Genomic DNA, 21,335 nt, shown 5'->3' with positions numbered 1-21,335 from the left:
CAGGATGGAAAGAAGACACAAAAGACAGTAGAAAGTCAAAGAAAACAAAAACGTCCTTTTTCTTGAAAGAAAAGATGTACAATTCTATTGTACGTGCACTGGACAATACAATTTTGAGTAAAATTAATTTCTACGATTACTACTACTAACAACTTACAGCGGCATCAAGCCATCTGAGGCCAACACAGCTACGCATGCTCGTCCTCCATCTCAATCAATTCAAAGCCTCTCTCTTTACACCCTCCCAGGAAGTTCCCATTCCCCTTAAATCTTTCTTTGTGACATCCTCCCACTCCAAACACGAACGACCTGCTTTCCGTTTAGTCCTATACGGTTGGCCGAAAAAGACTATCTTTGGCAATCTGTCATCTTTCATCCGCAGAACGTGCCCTAGCCATCGCAACCGTTCTCTCATTACAGCCCTACAAAGCGAGATTGAACCGCACTTTCGCACAGCCTACTCTTTCAAATAAGGTCAGTCAGCCGCGTACTCAGAACGATTCGTAAGCAATTTCTCAGGAAAACATCTAGCAAAATCTTCACCCGCTTTTCGGAGCGCCCATGTGGCCAGCCATTTTTTCCATTATATTAACGTGGGATTCTACCAAGATTTGATATCCAAAGGAAAAAACGGCTCCATGGGCCTATTACGAGGAGATACATATACTAAGAAAAACATCTGCAAGGAGGAACGTCTGCGTGAACCACAAAAAGTCTAGATAGTTTTACGACGACCTACTAGGGGTTCCCAGGGCGGGAGAAAATAAGCATAATCGAGTATCATGAAAAAAGGGGAGGTGAGACATATTCTCTTAACTATTGGCAGGGACCTCATTAAAGAAATTGAAAAATATAATTTCCGATTTCCAATAGAAATGAGGGGACATGTGCTTCCGAAGCCACGTTTACAAAAGAGCAGCGGAACCATCTTGCATGAATAAAAGTATGACTTTATTTCTGTTTTTTTTTATACCTGTTTTTTTCTGTTTTTTTTTCTACCTGTTTTTCATCTGTTTCTGATTTTAATTTAGTGACACAAGAATGAAATATTCGAGACTTTTGAACTTACAAATAGCGTTTTAAATCGCAATTTGAAATTGTGAAGAAGCGTGGTTACCATTTTACGTACAATTTTAAAATTGGAATGTAAGTAAAATGATGGAACTCAGTGTGTCTAACATATCAAATAGTGCTACTATATTGTTTCAGCTAGGTATAATCAGGACTTAGGAGTCAGATAAGAGTAGGTATGTGTGTAAATAGGAGGACGGTAAAGGTGTAGTTTAGTTCCACTAAAACAACTTGTTATTGCAACTTTCTGTGTTTGATAAGCCAGATATACTACTACTACTACTACTAACAACTCACCGCAGCACCAAGCCCGCCTGAGGCCAACACAGCTACGCACGCTCCTCCGCCACCCCAATCTATTCAAAGCCTCCATTTTTACACCCACCCACGACGTTCCCATTTCCTTTCAATCTTTCTTTATGACGTCCTCCCACCCCAGACGGGGACGATCTGCTTTCCGTTTAGCCCTAGATCATTGGCCGAAAAAAACAATCTTCGGCAATCTGTCATCCTTCATCCGCACAACATGCCCTAACCACCTCAACCTTACTTTCATTATAGCCCTAGAGAGCGGTATTGAACCATATTTTTCGTATAGCCTATTGTTTGAAATACGGTCAGTTAGCCGGGTACCCAGAACAATCCTTAAGCAATTTCTCTGGAGAGCATCTAGCAAATCTTCATCCGCTTTTCGGAGCGTCCATGCTTCAGAGCCATATTTGACCACTGTCATCACTGTAGCTTCTAATATTCTAATCTTGGTTTGCAGACTTGTCTTCATATTCTTCCATACGTTTTTTAAGTGTGAAAAAACACCCTGAGCCTTGGCTATTCTACTTTTAACATCTTCAGTGTTCCCAGCGTCTTTACTCATAATACTACCAAGATAAGTGAAGCTGTCCCCCTGATCAATCTTTTCATTACGCAACATCACCTTTTCATTTTCACCTATTCCTAGTCTTAGTGACTTAGTCTTCTTAACATTAATTTCCAGACCTATTCTAGCAAACTGAACTCGCTAAACCTCTAACACTTCATTCATTTTGCTCACACTTTCATCTAGGATGCTTAAATCATCAGCATAATCCAAGTCCAGGAGACTTTTTCCTCCCCATTTGATTCCGTGGTCTCCCATTGCCTTTCCTGTGCTCCTTAAAACAAAGTCCATCAAAATAATCCATGTAAAGGGGGATAGAACACAACCCTGCTTAAATACAAACCTGATCTAATACAAAACTAGCCGCTAAACTCATTGTCTGTTTTAACCGCAGCAGTATTATTCTCGTGTTTATAAATTATAGCATTCACGCATCTTTTTGGCAAACATTGCAGGGGTTAAACCTCTGCTGAAACTCTCTTATTTAAATCGACAATCACTTGTTAATGATCTATAAAACTAAAAAAAAAAGACGTTTAACAACTCAAACACTTCGCAATTATTAGCCTAAGAGTGAAGATTTGGTCGACATATCCTCTACCTTTTCTAAAACTGCACTGTTCATCTCTTAAAACTTTGTCTACAGCATCTCTCAGTCTAAAAAGTATCATATCCTCTATATTTTTTCCTGCAACTCTATCTCGGTTAAGCAAGTTCTCAAAATGTTCGGCCCATCTCGCTTTACTTTTTTTCTTATCGCTAATTGCGACCCCCTTCCTATCTTTAACTGGGACAAGTCCGGATTGACTACTCCCTCTCAATTTGTTAACGTGCCAGTACAATATTTTACTATTATGCCGTCTAGCTGCATCTTCCAGATCCTCGGCAATTTTATCCATGGCCTCTACTTCACACCTCCATAGTTAATATTTTAATGCTTTCTCCACTTTCTTTACATTCCTTTTATTTTCATATGATCTATCACTTAGATAATTCTTGTACAAGTCCTTTCTGCTTTCTATTAAACATAAAGCTTTTTCACTAGTATTCTTAGCTGCAGTTCTAGCTTTCTTCCCTAATACACCTTCAGCAACTTCACAAATTATTTTTCCAAAATTATTCCAACCATCTTCCACATTATCAAATTTTAAACTCTGAAGTTTAGTATTCAACTGTTCCTGGAAATTTTCTCTCAAATTCTTATCCTGGAGTCTAACAACATCACAACTTCCCGGGAGGTAGTTACCCTTCTGATATTTCAGCTTTAAATTAACCCTTGACACTACTAGATGGTGATCTTTACTTTTAACATCAATAGTAGCACTCCTATATACCCTATTATCTTATATTGATCCTACCAGTCTTCGGTTTACTATAACATAATCAATAAGGCTTGCTTTCTTACCATCACATGAATACCATGTTAAATTATGAGCCATTTTATAACCAAACACCGTATTGGTTATAATAGATTGTTATACCTACAAAATTGCAAAAGTCTTTATCCATTACTGTTTTCTTTTCCTACACCAAATTCACCAAGGCTAGGAAACCATCTATCCCTATTTCTAATGACCTGGGCGTTAAAATCTCCCAGTAATAACATAATCTTTCTGCCTGGGACCCTGTCCTTTTGCTCCTGTGACTGTTAGTAAAACTCATCCAAGTCATTGTCAGTCGGTTCTACAGGGGCGTATACTACTATAACTGATACCCTGAACTTTCTAGTCATAAAATGAGCAATCAGTATATTCTATTATTAATAAATTCCCAGCCTAAACAAGACTTAGCAGCTTTCTGATTCATCGTCTGCTCTTCTACCTGTCTATGTATCCCATCCTTGCTGCCTGAGTAGACAAATTCTATATCACTTAATTTCATGCTTCCTACCCCCTGGGATATAAGTTTCTGAAACTCCTAATAAATCCAGTTCGAATCTTCTGAATTCGTCAGTCAAAGTGTCGATACGATAGTCATTTTTTAATGTCGTAACATTCCAATTTCCAATTTTCATGTTCTTTAAATCATTGAAAATATTTTCGCCTCAGGAAAAGCAACGATCCCGGATACCAGTGCAGGACGGGGATCACATATCTTCTCAAGTCTACACCGAAGTGCTTAAGCCGGCTGAGAAACGGGGTGAAGTAAGGTCCTGAAACCCACATGGATGGAAGCCGTGTGCTCCCCTGGGCTTCTCTTATCCTCACCCTGATTTCCGGCCATTGATGATTCTCCTCGTTCAGTTGGAGTGAAAGTAATATAGGTACAGTCTTAAGTACCGTATCTCTGACTTATTACATATTCTCGCCTACAAATATTATGCTACTACGGGGAAACAACCCATAATAGATAAATTAGCTAGGAAGAGGTTTTTCAGCCCAAAGACGCCCATCAAAACATACCAAGCCCAGAAGAATTATCCAGAATCCCGTGCGAATGCAAGGGATTCTGAATTAGTCAGAATCCCGTGCGAATGCTGTGTCGTTTACTAGTCTATAATTTCCTCGAGGGGCACCACTCCTCAAGTGGGAATAGAGCTGACCGCAAGGTCCCAAGTCTTGAAGGTACCCCGAAAAGGTCAAGGCAGCCCTTTGCAGAGGCCGTTGTCCATAGATCGGGATCTTACGCCCTGTCACAGTTGTCCTCCTGTAGAGGATCCTCCCGTGATGGTGTTCTGCATCACCATGCAATTTAACCCATTACTGGGAGAAGGTTTGCAACTCAAGGGACTTGTGGACAAACCAGTGGGCCCTTGTGAATATATATTTGAGGGTCCTGCTTCTTCCTTCGCCTGTATTTATGACTCTGGGCGAGGGTGCCCGAGGTTCTATTATGGACCCCCAAGGATAATGTCCTGGTATGATATGATAAGGCCAGATATGAAACAGCTTATTTAAAAATCAACACGGGTCTTGAAGCACCATCATGGGAAACCATTTATCATCACATAAATATTGCTGCCATAAAGAAAAAGTTAAACAGAAGGCTGCTTTACGGTCTGCCATTAAGGCTAGGTTGACTTGTGACAGCTGGTCTGCAAAAGGATCTAGTTTTATAGGTATCACTGCCTATTATCCTAGGAAAATGAAAACTGAGCAGAGGTTGCACCAGAGTGTTTCACTTTTCAAGAGGCTTAATTATTCTCACACAACTACTAACATCCTTCCAGTAATCTAAGTTACAATCAGAAAGTTTTCACTGACAGGTAAGATGTTCCACATTGTGACTCTAGGCTGAGCAATTTCCTGAATTTCACGTTTTGAACATTGCCTTCATTCATCTGTTACGCTCACTCTTTGATTTTGGCCAACTCAAAACTTAGCCAATGACACCCCTAAAAAAGATTGCTCGGAATCATTTGATAAAGTCGAAGATATCGATCCAACTGGTGAAAATTATTCAGACGGTCTTTCTCTTCCTTGTTCTGAAAACTCCAGAAGTAAAGATACTTTTACTGAAGACTGTGATGGAACTGATGCAGTGTCTACGGAAGAGGGTGCCGAAAGTAATAGAGAAGAACAGTGGGGAGCTGGGGGTCTGTCACAAAACGATGTTGCAGCATAGGCTATTGGAAGACATTTAACACTTGCTCAGACATTGAAAAAACTGAGAAAATTGTTTAGGAAACTGATAGTATCTACTGTCCAGCATGGTAACTTAAAAAGATGTTGTAAAGAGAGTGGCCTTCGTTCTCATATCCCTCTTAACATGAAAGTGTGATGGAATAGCACATTGGAAATGATTGAGTCTACAAAAAACTTAGTTAGCCTGGAAATAGTTTCTTACATTTGACAATTGCAATGGTTCTATTAGGAGTCTCTTGCTTATGGCTAATGACTGGACTATACTAGAAGCTGCTATTACCATGCACAATACCACTGTAATGGTAAGTGCTTCTTCATATCTAACTGGCAGTCGAGCACACACAGCCATAGAAGAGCTTGAGCTCTTTTGTAATACTAGAGCCGGTGATAGCCACATTGCTGCACCCCTCAAAGAATTAAAAAAATTTACTTTGTGACAAGCCTTAATTTTGCAATTAATCTTTTCCAAAAGGCAGTTTATCTGGATCCTTAAATATTTGAAAGGTTGTCACTTGTGGATCGTTTTCTGGTCCCTCAATCTTTGACCCCATTACTATAGGATACATTAAGTAATGGTGCAGAAACCGCAAGAGAGCCCATTCCAACTTTGTACTATTGAAGTCCTTTAGCCTATGGTAGAGTCCAATGAAGAAAGCTGGTTCCAGTCGTTTTTGGATACAACAGGTTTCAAAATCGTAAGACGCTCCTGCAGCGTTAGCAACTCTGCCGTAAATGCCTTAAAATTTTTTGAGGAGAAACTGCTAGTCTATCTTTCAGAGTAACGTAGAGCTTTCCGGTAAGCTTTTTTTCATTAATTTGCATAAATACAATAGTACGAATTTATATAAATCCTAGACAGGGGGGCAAAAAGTGCGTTTTTTCTTATAGATCTTACTAGGTTGCTAGCTACCGCTGCAACCCAGATATAGAGCTTTCTGGTTAGATTTTTCTTTAAGCATTAATTTGCATAAATACAATAGTACGAATGTATATGAATCCTGGAGAGGGGGTAAAAAGTGCACCTTTTCTTAAATTACACCTTTGAAATATTGGCAGATCTAGAGACTCTGGGGTGGGGGGAACCGGCTAAAAAAAATTAGTACTCTTGGATTGTGTAATTATAGTTAGTCATAGTCGAGGGTGTCACTACCCCTTTTCCTTTTGGAATGGGCCATAAAAACGTTCCTACATACCCAAAAGCATGCCCACTCATATTCTTAAAATACAAGTTTGAAGTAGTAACAATTTTTATGATAGAGCAAGTGTATGGGTTGGAGAAAGTATTTTCTGCCGCAAAGCCACGGAAATTTTCGAAATAAGTTATGAAAAAGTAAAATTGTCCTTATATTTGCATCCCTTTGAAAGCCTATTTAAGAGAAGAGAATACTTAAAGAAAGTATTATGTAGCAAAGAGTCTAAATTTCTTTGAAATTCGGAATTTGATAAATTTCATTTTACTTATTAACTTAAGAATGAATTTGGTGGAGGGCCTAGAATAATATTTCCTAGCGCGAAGTTCCGTAAAATATGCTAAGTACTCTTAAACCATTAATTTTACTTTTGAAAAATTTTGACACACATTGGGTAGGAAATAGTTAACCTTTTTTCTTATTTCATATTTTTGTTTAAGATGGCTTCAGAAAGTCCAAACATTAGGATGGGGGAGTGGAAAGCATAGTCTGGAGGGAGAAGCCGCCCCCTCCCAAATCCACTATGGGCTCTTCTGAAACACTAATGACTTTGAGCTGACTGCATAATTTCATGCCGAAAATTGTTCTATTTTCGAAATGTCCGGGCATTTCCGGTAAGTTTGAGAAGATGTTGTATAAGAATAAAAGCGCATTTTTGGAAAAAAAAGAACAGGAAAATGGAAGAAAATAACCATAAAGAAAAAAAGATGGCGATTTTTGCGTGCACAGACAATTTTTCGCCCTTTTATTAGAAACACTGCACTTTTTTGCAAAAAAAAATGCTGTAATAGTATTGGGTTTTCTCAAAAGTGTTACCGCCAGAGAAAAGTACTACCCAGGGCAAGTGGCATTCTTGGAAGAGGTCTTTCCGGAGCTGTCAGAAACCGCTCTAAAGCATCTTAGCGTACTACTACTAGTGTCGAGCGAACAGGCATTTTTCATCTCTGAGTATTTCATGTAAAAGCAGTACGCCCAAACTATGTCCAAACAACGGGAAAGCACAATTTTTAAAAGATAAGCTTTAAGGCTTGAACAACTGATGCTATAATTAACTTTCTGACAATAAGCCAAAACTTACCATTTACATTTTTTTCTTTAACTTTTAAGTGTTCGAAAAACAGCTGTTTTTTGGACAAAAACAGCTGTTTTCTGCTTTTACCAAAAAAAAGAACAGAAATAGGAAGTCTTCTTTTTTTGAAGGCCTGTTCTGTTTCATTCAAACCCTGTTTTTTTTTCTGTTTCTTCAAAAAACAGAACAGTGCCCATGCATACAGGAGCCCTGGACCGTTGCGAATCCAGCAATGAGTAAGGTCAGGACGCTGAACCCCATATGCACAACAACGTAAGCGTTGTTCCCTGTGCATATATTTTCATAACTAGACACTTGAAAATATCAACTTGCTGTTCTAAAGATGTTGTACCAATGGTTAAAAATACAGTCGTAAGGTATTTAGCTCGCTCTATATGCCTCACAATAATGCGCTACCACCAGTGAAGGTAAAATAACTGGTCAAATTAAAGATAATTTCTTAGACCACATTGGCCTGCCGTAATACAAAGAAAAGACTATCAAAAATAGGGCTTTTTGAGGCCAAACGAATATATTGAAAACAAAACAAAGCGAAAAAACCACGTTTGTTTTTGGTTTTCTTTGTTCTTTTTAGCACTTTCCTTTATTTATTTATTTTTTGAAATAATGAACATCAATGGCAATCCTTCTGAATCAAATTTAGCCATTTTTGCCTTCATCTTGCCAATTAATGATGCATAGTACGCTCCTGCAATGTTGTTTCGTGTTTGGAGATAAACATTAATAAAACTCGAGGATATCTCAAAAACAGGTCGGCATTACTTTCCCAGTCAAAAAATGATGCGTAGTATGCTCCTGCAATGTATTTTCGCGTTTGGAAATAATCGATCAATATAACTCGATGATATCTTAAAAACAGCTCGGCATCACTTTTCAAGTTGAAAAAAATACATATTTTGTTTCGTTTTTTGAAGCAATCCATTGTTTTAAATGTATTAGTTTTATTTACAGAAATTAATCGGTGCCAACAGTGATTAATTGCACCTACACAGCGCTAGCAGAGTTGGACATTTTGATTCCATCTTTTTTTTTGTTCAACATTAATAAACGCAGTACTTAATACGCTAGTATCCAACTCACCTTTGGTTTACGCAAGCGTAACGCCCTTCAAAAACAAATATTTGATGACAGCTCGATATTCCATTTCACCCAGTATCACAAAACTACTTCCACCAATTAAGTCAAACGATAATGGCAGCAACAACTCGTCCAAAATGATTGAAAATTGTGTTCAGCATCTGTCAGAAGTTGCGCACTTGAATTGTCCAACCGTTATTGAAAACTTCTGCCACTTTCACTTTGAGGTCGGAAACTTTTTAGATAACCCTCGTAAATAATTCGTGGAATCAGGAATCAAGTCAAAAAAAAAAAAAAAAAAAAAACGCGTGGAGACTCGGGCAGATTTTTGAAAGGTCCAAAATTTCCTTAAAAAAAGGCAAAACAAAATCTGCTGGAGGAGTTTCGGTTAAACCAAAGAAGAAGGCTGGTACATTAGATTCTAAGAGTTGATTTGGGTCAAAGATTCCGACCCAAACTTGATTGGGTGGGATGATTTCCCATCTTTTAACCCCATAAGGGCACTTGTAAAAACCAAAACACCTAGCTTTTAAGAGACAGATTGCCATCTATGACTAGAAAATATAAAGTTTTAAAATTCATTTTGAACAGGAAAAACGAGGTAGATTGAAGTACATTAATGACTTTTAAAGCTCGATAGGCGGCACGTCGATAGCCAATATGTCACTGAGCTGAAAGTGCACAGAAAGAGGCAAAAAGGTAAGCAAATTTTGTAAACGGGAATTATAAAGACAAGATAAACGGTTCTTTATGCTTTTTACGTTCATTTCATGCTTGTGTTTGTCGTCTTGGCATCCCACTCATGTCTATAGGGCTTTTGCAATTATAGCACGTCGCCAAATACTATCTAGATTGTTGGAAGCCAAAATTAAAGGGAATATGCTTTATTTCACTTATAACTACTATAAGAAAAGACAAGTTGTCAGAGTTATCGGTGCTATTTCAAGCAGAACTATGAAAATAAAAGAGGAGTCTCACAAGACTCTGCTTTGAGGCTAATTTTTAATTAACTTTTTAATTAATTAACATCCAATTTAAGACAAATGAAAAGATATTATCACAATTAAAAAATATGGCACATGATAAAAATCCAAGTTTTGTAGTAAATAAAACCAAAGCTGTGGCTTTTACAAGAAGAAGGACAGAACAGCTTTCTTGCTTTTATCTCCGTGGGTAGCCTATACAACATGCGAAAATTCTGGGTTTTGTGTTCAAGAGCAAGTTAAACTTGAAACCTCACTTAGATCAAGTAAAATCCTCTTGCATTAAGAATCTGGTCATTGTGATATCTCAGACAGCACCAAACAGGGGCTTAAATTAATTTTATTAGTTACAGTGCTTATTAATTACTATTAATTACATTTATTAATTACTATTAATTATATATTGGTTTTGTTAATTCAGTGCTTATTAATTATTATTAATTACATTTATTAATAACAATTAATTATTAATTACATCTATTAATTACTACTGATTATTAATTAATTGTATTAATTACCTTTATTAGTTACTACTAACTATTAACTAATTTTATTAATTACAGGGGCTTAATTAGACTCTCGAAGAACAAAAAAGATACAAGATACGGCACTAGACTCTAAAATCTAAACAGGCGGTTCCAATCTCCGTTTCATGGCCCTGTAGCCAGGAAATACAAAGAGAGATTAGGGGCCAGCGATCCTGTGCTTTTACACGCCCTTCTTATTTACTTTCCTCAGATTTCTCCAGGTACCCATTTAGAGCTGAATCAACTCTGGCTAACACTACAGTGTCACGCCACTGACCCCCGTTCAATCAAATAACCAGGGATAACAGGACTCGAACCCATGTCTTCGTAGACGAAGGATTTCAAGTCTAGCGTGCTAACCCCTCGCATAGGGATTTCTCAGTAGATCGTTATTAAATAAAGAATAGACTTAAATTAGAACCTACTCAGAATTTTTTTTTCTTAACTCTATCAAGTTACGCTTAAACCTACATTATGGCTTTCGCGGCTAAGAAAACTGCAATACATTATTCATAGTATTAGAAAGTAAAATGGAAAGCTTGAAAAATGCCGCATGGCAAAAGCTTAAAGTATATAAGAAAATCATGGTTAGCAGGCTCAACATGTCCTATTCTTAATCGACAATAACTAATATGACATAATAGCCTACTTACTTATGGAAATCATTAATGCAATAGATTTTGTTTGTGTCGTCTATAGTGAAAGGAACGCCATCTAGGCACTCATTACAAACGCAACATCGAAAGCATCCAGGATGAAATGCTTGCCCCATAGCTTGGAGAATCTAAAAGAGACAGGTGAAAAACAAAGAGCGGCAAATATGGAAGAATTAGACATAGATTACAATTCAAAAAAGGAAAGGATAAGGCAGGTATACAGCCATAATTGGTGTGCAATCCAATATGCAATCGTAATCCCACCCCACCCTTGATTTTCAAAAACACATAGATTTTCAGTGGAAATACTCGAAAAAGATCAAAACTGCACCCCATTGGATTTTGAAAATGGTTTTCTTATTTTCTTTTTAAAGGATAAATTCTTGTCCCCTTAGATTTACGTGATTGGGCACCCATGTCTTTCCTAATTTGGTCATACGATAATAAGCCTCAAAGGGGTGAACTATTTCTGTTCACCATAGGTGAACTCTTCAAAGATAATTCCAAAATAAAGATCGGCAAATATGAAAGAATCAATCTTAAATTACACTTAAAAAAGGAAACGACGACAGATATACCATCCTAATAACAAAACATAAAAAAAAACACATTTACGAATGCTGACCTCTGCCTTCGGCCAAGAGTGCAATCAGTGACAGTTTTAAGAGGAGGGGAGGGGGCAGCAGGGGCACTTGCCGCGGGCACAGAAATTTCAGGGGGCACAAAATTTCAAATAAATAATCTAACGGTCACAATGACAATAATAATCATAGGCAGCGCAACAGCGCTGCCTAAGAAAAGAACGATGTGGGCACAATGTATTATTTTGTTTTCCTTCTTTCTCCATACCCGGGCACTTCGTATCGAAGGAGTTGTTGTAGAAAACTTCGAAAATGGGCTCATTCGATTGGAAAATGGAGTGGCTTGTGCCCTTTTTAATAGTCGCAAGTGATTGGAGGGCAACTAGCCCCCCCCCACGCCCAACATTCCCCCAAAACCATCCAAACAAAAATTTGGGATAGCCCTTTTGTTCAGCGTGGTTGATTTCCAAATGGAAATTATGTTTTTAAGGAGGACAATCCCCGATAGCCTTCAGGGCGAGGGTTGTAAGTTATGCCCTGAGGGCATACAAAGTTTTTATAGAAGGTATTGGCGTTAAAACTTCAAAAAAGGTTAATCCGATTAGAAAATCAAAGGGCTAGTGCTCTTTTTAAAAGTCAAAAGTGATTGAAGGGCAACTTGGCCCCCCCCCCCCCACGCCCATCATTCCCCCAAACACTAGCAATCAAAATTTTGAGATAGCCACTTTGTCCAGCGTAGTTGATTTCCAGATAGAAAATATGTTTCTGAGGAGGACACTCACCCACAACACTCGGGGCAAGGGTTTGAAGTTTTGCCCTGAGGGCATATAAGAACGATGTTGGCACAATGTATCATTTATTATTTTTTTTTCCTTTAAAGCAGGGCACCTCGTATCGATGAAGTTGTCGTAAAAACTTCGAAAAGGGCTCATTCAATTGGAAATTGTAGTGGCTTGTTCCCTTTTTAATGGTCGAAAGTGATTGTAAGGCAACTAACACCCTATTCACGCTCACCTTTTCCCCACACACATCCAATCAAAATTGGGAGACAACAATTTTGTTCAACGTGGTTGATTTCCAGATGGAAATTATGTTTTTGAAGAAGAGACTCCCCCGGAGCCTTCAAAGCTAGGGTTGTGAGTTATGTCCTGGAGGCATATAAGGTTTTTATAGAAAGCGTTATCGTAGAAACTTCAAAAAAGGCTCTTTCGATTGGATATTCAAAGGGCTAGTGCCCTTTTTAATAGTCGAAAATGATTGGAAGGCAACTAGCCCCCTCCCCCCACGCCCATCATGCCCCCAAACACCTCCAATCAAAATTTTGAGTCAGCCATTTTGTTCAGTGTAATTGATTTCTGGATAGAAAATATGTTTTGAGGAGGACACTCCCCCAAAGCCTTCAGGGCACACACAGAGACGACACATAGAGACCAAATGCACATAGAGACGACACACACAGGGTTGTAAGTTATGCCCCGGGGCATATTAAGGTTTTTATAGAAGGCGTTGTCGTAGAAACTCCAAAAAAGGCTCATTCGATTGGAAATTCAAAGGTATAAAGCCCATTTTAATAGTCGAAAGTAATTGGAGGGCAACTAGCCCCCCCCCCCCACGCTTTTCATTCCCTCAAACACATCCAATCAAAAATTTTGAGATAGCAATTTTGTTCAGCGTAGTTGATTCCCAGATAGAAAATATGTTTTTGAGAAGGACACTCCCTCACAACCCTCGGAGCAAGGGTTTTAAGTTATGCCCTGAGGGCATATAAAAACGATGTTGGCACAACGTATTATTTATATTTTTTTTCCTTTAGAGCAGAGCACTTCGTATCGAAGAAGTTGTCGTAGAAACTTCGAAAAGGGCTCTTTCAATTGGAAATTAGAGTTGCTTTTGTCCTTTTTAATAGTCGAAAGTGATTGGAAGGCAACTGACACCCCTTCCACGCCCACCATTTCCCAAAACACATCCAATCGAAATTTTAGCCATTTTATTCAAAGTAGTTTTAAGTTCTGTAAATTAGGTTTTTGAGGATGACAACTCCTTCAAATCCCACAGGGCAAGGTTTGTAAGTTATGCCCTGGAGGCAGATAGGGTTTTTATAGAACGTGTTGTCGTAGAAACTTAGGGCTCATTCGATTTGAAATTGAAATGGCTAGTGCCCTTTTTAATAGTCGAAAGTAATTGGAAGACAACTAAAACCCCTTTCACGCCCACCATTTCCCCAAACACATCCAATCAAAATTTTTAGGTAGCCATTTTGTTCCACTTAGTTTAAAGTTCAGGATATTATACCTTTGACACTCCCCCCACAGTCTTCAGGGCAAGGGTTATAAGTTATGCCCTGGGACATATGAGTTTTTATTGAAATCTTTACCGTAGAAACTTGAAAAAGGACTCATTGGATTGGAAATTCAAAGGTCTAGTGCCCTTTTTAATAGTCGAAAGTGATTTGAGGGCAACTAGCCCTCCTCTCTCGCCCACCTTTTCCCCAAACACATCCAATCAAAGTTTTAGATAACCATTTTGTTCAGCGTTGTAGATTTCCGAGAGAAATTATATTTTTGAGGAGGAGACCCCCCCATAGCCCTCAGAGCAAGGGCTGCAGGTCATCCCCTGGGGGCAAATAAGGTGTTTATAAAACGTACTGTCTTAGCAACTACAAAAGGGCATCATTAGATTGAAAATTAAAATGGCTAGTGCCCTGGTTAATAGTCGGAAGGGACTGGAGGACAACTAACACCCCTTCCACGTCCACCATTTCCCCAAACATATTCAATCAAAATTTTGAGATGGGCATTTTTTTCCACGCAGTTTAAAGTTCAGGAAATTATACCTTTGAGCAGGACACAACCCCCAAAGTCTTCAGGGCAAGGGTTATAAGTTATGACCTGGAAGCATATAAGGTTTTTATTAAAATTTTTGTCGTAGAAACTTGAAAAAGGGCTCATTCGATTGGAAATTCAAAGGAGATTAGGGTGGCAGGGATCAGGAGATCAGGGTGGCAACCCTGAATGGAACCCAGAATATTCTTTTTTAAAATGCCAGCCGAGTGACGAATTGTATAGATTGATATTGAACAAAAAAAAAAAAAAAAAAACTATCCTTATCCTCACTTAACGATTCTCTGTAGATTTCTGTTTTTCTTGTTGCATCTAAGGGAATAATGAACACGCATCTTACCCTTACTTTCTGGCAGCCATCCATTTTTGGAGAAATAGATTAAATAATAAATTTTTTTTTCAACTGAAAGTAAGGAGCAACAATTAAAATTAAAACGAACAGAAATTTATTCCGTATATAAGGGAGGTTGCTCTTTCCCCAAGCTTTGCTCTGTACTCTAAAGTCTTAAAGCTCCTTAAAAATTCTTCTCATTCAAATTCAACGGCGCTTGGGTTTGAGCAGTCTTTCTTAAAGAATTGCGACAAAAAGTCAAGCTTTAGCGTAAAGAGCGAGGGTTGAGGAATGAGCAACCTTCTCATGTTCGGAATAATATCTGTTTGTTTTAACTTTTAATATTTTTCCTTATTTTTAGTTGAATAAAGGTGTTGTTTTGTATAATTAATTAGAAAAAAAAACTTTCAGAAAATATTTCATAGGAAAGATGAGCAGAACTAAATTCTAATAATTTATGCAATGTATGTTCTGGTCTTTAGAAGGCACGGGGAAGTTAGTTCTACTCCTCATAGTTTTTGCTCGATTTGAGTTTGACTCTGTTATTTATTGCAATTTCTGTTCCTTTTGGGTTTCATTTATGTATTGATAGAGATTTGTGGTAGTTTTACGCTTAAAATATCGTTTGACTATATTTCTGCGTGTCTTTGATTTAATGTAGCTCGTTACTTTTCTTTCAAAAACTTCTTTTGTGGAAAAGTTCTTTTAATTAATATCTGTTCGATTTTAATTCACATAGTCTTTTTCATTGATTAAGAAAAGAATGTTTTAAATCTTTTCGGGTTTTCTCTATAAAATCCAGATTTGGGCTAACTGTTTATAGGCTGGACGAAATTTTGTAACAATTTATAACAACAGTTGTACTGTGATGCTTTAGATTGTTGGTTACGGGGGAAAATATTTGAAGATATGAATTGAAAATCTGCTATTCTGTAGGGCTGCCGGAATCCTAGCCACAACTTTGAGTATAGACAAATTTCCCTCCACATGCCCTGAAATTCCCCTCCGCATGCCCTAAAATTTCAACTTATCTTCCTGAATAATTCTCGAGGTATTGCGGATGCACCCTTTTGACAGCCTTGAAAACATATAGTGCATTTTAATTTAGTTCAATTTTCCCAATCAACGTGCCCTGACAGTCTTAATTTAATACCCTTTGTTGTTTTTGAGATAACGCGGATATGCCTTATGGAAAAACTGGATGCAAATAGTGTCTTTTGATTTAGTTTAACATCCTCAAAAGCATACTCCGAAGGTCCAACGTAATATCCTTGGTTTTTGCTGGTACATCGCAAAGACATCCTTTTGACAATCTGTATACAAATACTTTAATTTGATTTTGTCTTACATTCCCCACAAATTTTCCTGAAAATTTCAACTTAATACCCTATTGCATTCCTCAGATATTGCATCTGTGCCATTTTGACAACCTGAATAAACTTAAGATCTTTTGATTTAGTTCAATAGTAGTATAAGACAAGTAGTAGTCGTCGTAGTAGTAGTCCTGAAACGTTCAATTTAATACCTTCAGGCGTTCCTGAGATATTGCTGATGCGTCCTTTTGACAACCTGCATGCATGTAGTGTGTGTTGATTTTGTTCAACATGCACCCCAGCTTCCCCTGAAATTTTCACCGTAATGCCCTTAGTCATTCCATATATGTTACAAATACGCCCTTTTAACAACCATATTTAACAAAACACCCTCTTCAACCTGCCCTGAAAGTTCAACTTAATATCGTTATTCGTCCCTAAGATATCGCAAATACACCCTTATGACAAACTTGGTGTCTTTTGATTTGTCTATACTCAAAGTTGTGGCTAGGATTCCGGCAGCCCTACAGAATAGCAGATTTTCAATTCATATCTTCAATTATTTTCCCCCGTAACCAACAATCTAAAGCATCACAGTACAACTGTTGTTATAAATTGTTACAAAATTTCGTCCAGTCTATAAACAGTTAGCCCAAATCTGGATTTTATAGAGAAAACCCAAAATATTTAAAACATTCTTTTCTTAATCAATGAAAAAGACTATGTGAATTAAAATCGAACAGATATTAATTAAAAGAACTTTTCCACAAAAGAAGTTTTTGAAAGAAAAGTAACGAGCTACATTAAATCAAAGACACGCAGAAATACAGTCAAACGATATTTTAAGCGTAAAACTACCACAAATCTCTATCAATACATAAATGAAACCCAAAATTTTTCTCTTTATTCCCAGGGAAAAAGCTAATATCGAAGAATACTCGATGATTCATCAGTCATCTAAAACCTCGATAAATGACAATCAGCAAATTAGATATAACTAGTTCCGCGAATTTGTGAAAAAAAGGAATAAAACATAAACTCAGTTAAAACAACAACAAATGAAAGGAAAGATAGTTTTTTGGAAGAGAGCCAATTAATGAAATTTCGTATAGGAATTCTGACAAACTCGCCCAGTGTAAAATTTCCCCTGAAAAGTTCACCCCCTGGGAAATTCCCTCTGCATGGAAAATTCTCCCTTTGCAAAATCCTCTCAGCAGAAAATTCATCCTTCCCTCCCAACCCAAAAAATGTATGCATACGTCACAATGGGAAAATTTTATAACTTAAAAACCTTTCCCCAGGGAATGTAGGGGGTCAGTTTATCTCCAGACATAGTTATTGGGCCTTTCAACTATGCTGAACAAAATAGCTATCTTAACTTTTGATCGGAATATTGTGGGAGAAATGGCGTGGGAGGGGGCCTAGTTGACCTTCAATTTTCTTGGTCACTTAAAAAAAGGATAAGAAGATTTACTTCCATTAGAATTAGCCCTCTCCCGACGTTTTAGGCCCACTGGGTGAAAACGGTCACCCTTAGGAGAAAAACAAACACACATCCGTGATCTTTCTTCTGGCAAAAATACAAAATTCCACATTTTTGCATATATGAGCTTGAAACATCTACAGTAGGGTTATTTGATACGTTGAACCTGATGGTGTGATTTTCGTTAAAATTCTATGACTTCAAGAGGGTATTTCCCCCTTTTATTTCGAAAATCCGACTAATTTTTTCAGGCAAGTAGCTTTTGATGGGTGATACTAAACTTAATGAAGCTTATATATTTGGAATCAGCATAATAAGCCAATTCTTTTAGTATTTCTAGTGGTATTAAAATTCGTTTTTTAGAGTTTCGGTTACTATTGAGCCGCCGGGTCGCTCCTTACATACAGTACCACGAACTGCTTGATTACCCATCAAAAAGCAAACAGAGATCATTGAAATATTGATCGCTTTTTCTGCGTTACCAAAAGTTTTGTATTCACAAAACTTTAGTTTCATGAAATGTAGTTAATCAAATAGAAAGGTTTTTTTTAACTAAAGTAAGGAGCAAATTTAAAACTTAAACAAATTGAAATTACTTTGTATATAACGGGGACTGCCCTCTTCTCAACACCTTTCTCATTAAACATAAGTTTTTTAGTGCTTTGAAAAATCTTTTTTTTTCCAATTGCAAATTTTTCTAAAACAAATTTTGACAAAAGCCAAACTTCACAGTAAAGAGTAAGGAGCAAAGGAAAAGTTACCTTCATATAAAGAATAATCTGTTCAAATAGGCTTCAAATCTATTCCTTGCTTTCTGTTGAAAAGCTCTTTTATCTAATTTTTCCTTGTTTCCCAAATCATACCCAGCCAAGATGTAATTTGAGGTAACGGTCCCTCAAATCCCTGGTTAATTGCTTTTAAAATGTGAAATCAATATTTGTACGTTGACTACTACCGTCCTACGTTAAAATTTGCCAAAAATTTCAATTTTTTCAAAATTTCAAGATTGAATATACTTAAAAAACTGGCGATAAATAGCAATTTTGGTAAAAAGTCCTTGTTAATATTACTAAAACCACAATTTATTATGACTAAATTACTCGGTTGGATGAAAAGAAGTTTTATTGTCTGTACGGATGGAAATTCTGTGAGACTTTTGATCTTCTATATAACTGAAGCCATCATCACCTCTACATTAGTATTTTCTTATCGACGAATACATTACAAACATTTGTTTAAATACATTGAAGTACTTCATATAAATAGAAAAATATTACCATTTAACATCGCTGAGAACAAAGTTCCTAGCAGCATTTGCCACCCCAGAAAAATTTCCTGGCAGGGTTGATGATGGCCTGTTTTGCCTTTCCACCTCTGTGGTGGTAGATGTGGGAATGTAACATTTTAGCTGTATAGAGAAACTTTTAATTAATTCTTATCCTCCCTACCTCTTTAAACATTTATCTGAAGCCTCATGAAGAGTAAGCAGTTTGTCCATTAGAATGTAATTTTTTAGGAATCTAACCTACGCCCACATAAAAAATGACTCACCCCCTCTCATTATAGCAGATACGTAATTACAGATCCCCAAACGTAGCCTAATTTCATTATAAAATAAAGCGAATCAACTGGGTTGAATCCAGTACTGCCACCGTGTGGCATTACTTCTTTTGCAACTGGGAAGGCTAAAATATGGTTATTGATACTGTTGAATCAATTAGCTTCTCAGAATTTTAAATTGATTGCAAATCCGGCCTCTTTGGGGTAAAGTCGTAGTTTGGTGCCCTAAAATGGCAGATAAAAACTTCCCCCTGGCCCAATCTGTATGCTAACTTAAAAAAGAGATTTAAATTTACGTTTGAATGAGCTCCCTCCCAATTATCTTGGACCTTCGGTTTGATACTATCACCCATGTCAAAAAACAAAACAAATGAAGATGCATCGACGTTTCTTCTGAAAAAAATGCGAAATAATAAGATCCCTTGCTTTTTTGGGGGTGTCTCCCCTACTTTCAAAAACCAGGCAAATTTTCTCAGATTTTTGATTTTGGGTGGGTAACAATAAACTGAAAGAATTTTATGTATTTAGAATCAGCATAAAAAGCCAATACTGCCCGTGTAGCAATGGTCATGAGAATTCCATTTTTAGTTCTGGTGAATAATGGCCCAAGTCGCTTTCTACTTCCTGTTTTTTATCAAAAACTTTTTTGAGATTCTCTTGTGACGAAATTTTTTTTTGAACCTATTCATTTTATTTAGTTGAATAGCAAAATAAGAGAAAGACGGTCAATTTAACAGCTGGATAGTTAAGATTAAATTTTGTTTTTTCTTTCGCTATTCTATTTTTTTTTACAATGTCTGAAAATATAAGGAATGTAATTTCGAGAGGGAGAATTGTCCTGTTCTGAAAGAGGTACATTTTACACGGCCGTTATAAAATCAAAACGTGGTATCTATGCAGGCAGGATGATTTTTGAGTATCTCTAATCCTTCTGTAATGCATAGTTTGGGGTGAATCCCCAAACTATGAGTCAAGTCAATCAATCATAACTAAAAATTATTTTTAATTTATTTTTTTAGTTTATTGTTAATTTGCAATAATAGAATGGACAACAAAGAGTCAAAAATATTTTCTTAATGATACGTAGTTTTAGAATTAAATTTTCAATGAAAATATTCTCAGAGTAATGCAGGAGACGTATGATTTCACTTTTCCACAAAAAAAAAAAAAAAAAAAAAAAAAAAAAAAAAAAAAAAAAAACTAAAGATATGATACCCGAAATATAATACTTTGTTCCACTACCACTTTGCCCTTTTTTTCTTTTTTTTTTGCCGAATTACTCAAGAATAGGCAAGGCCGTATACAACAGAGGGAGAGGTGACCGATTTGAGCCCCCCCCCCACATAAATTTTTTGTCTGACTAGTACAGAAGTAACAAAAATACATATAAATACCTTTTTGCACATATAAATACCTTTTTGCACATAAAAATATTGATAATCACTAATATTTTTTTTACATATAGGCAAAACTCCGAAGTTTTTCTATCTGAATCACATCTACTCTCAAACTAACCTTGAAAATAAAAAATAGCCTCACCAAATTACTCACATGACACATGATTGGTGGTGTAGTTGTGCATATTTTTGTTACCGTCAAAGATTCTGACCATAGTGTGAGTAGGGCATTACTTTCTCTAAGAAAAACAATTTCCAAACAATTTCTATCTAGGAAGTCCTTGTTTTCTAGCTAAGAAGTCCATGGGTGTTGCTTATGGAAGATATTTTACCATCCCGTTGACCTGTTTAATGCTGCGGTAGTAAAGAAATAATATAAATGAACTTCCTATTGGGACTTACGAATATTATTCGTTACAACTCAAGGGGGTATTCAGGATTTTCGTAGGGAAGGGTTATTTTTTTCGGGGAAAGGTGGGTGGTTAAAATTTTTTTTAGACGCGTCAAAAATTGGCTTATATACTTTTTTTGTTATATCCTTTATACTTGTTTTGTCACCCGCCCTTCGGTGGGTCGAGGGGGGTAAAACCCTGAACACTCCCCTCCTGGATAAGGCCTTGGCCATAGGAAATCTTCTAGCTCTATCATAGCCAATAATAAAAGCAACTTACCATGTCCATAATTAAATGACCACACACACCACACTTTTCCGCAGTCTGTTGGAAGCCGGAATACTGAAACAAAATTTAAGTAGAACTTAAGACAAATTGAAACG

At 37.0% G+C, this 21,335-nt stretch overlaps 1 protein-coding gene across 3 annotated transcripts in view; it reads right to left on the bottom strand.

Annotated features, from left to right (window-relative positions):
• Window positions 1-21,335, bottom strand: part of jub (LIM domain-containing protein jub) — a 79,638-nt gene that overhangs the window by 21,656 nt on the left and 36,647 nt on the right. For all 3 annotated transcript variants that reach the window (XM_089098401.1, XM_089098400.1, XM_089098402.1), the window contains exons 5-6: window positions 21,232-21,294; window positions 11,053-11,183 (exon numbers count right to left, since the gene is read on the bottom strand). In XM_089098401.1, coding sequence (XP_088954527.1) covers window positions 11,053-11,183; window positions 21,232-21,294 — 194 coding nt within the window. The remainder of the gene's footprint in view (window positions 1-11,052; window positions 11,184-21,231; window positions 21,295-21,335) is intronic.

The sequence above is a fragment of the Artemia sp. Qi Xiang Cuo genome, chromosome 12, assembly GCF_049724085.1.
Source record: "Artemia sp. Qi Xiang Cuo chromosome 12, ASM4972408v1, whole genome shotgun sequence".
NCBI lineage: Eukaryota > Metazoa > Arthropoda > Branchiopoda > Anostraca > Artemiidae > Artemia > Artemia sp. Qi Xiang Cuo.
The sequence above is the reverse complement of the archived record's forward strand: the minus strand, read 5'-3'. Positions and strand labels throughout refer to the sequence as shown.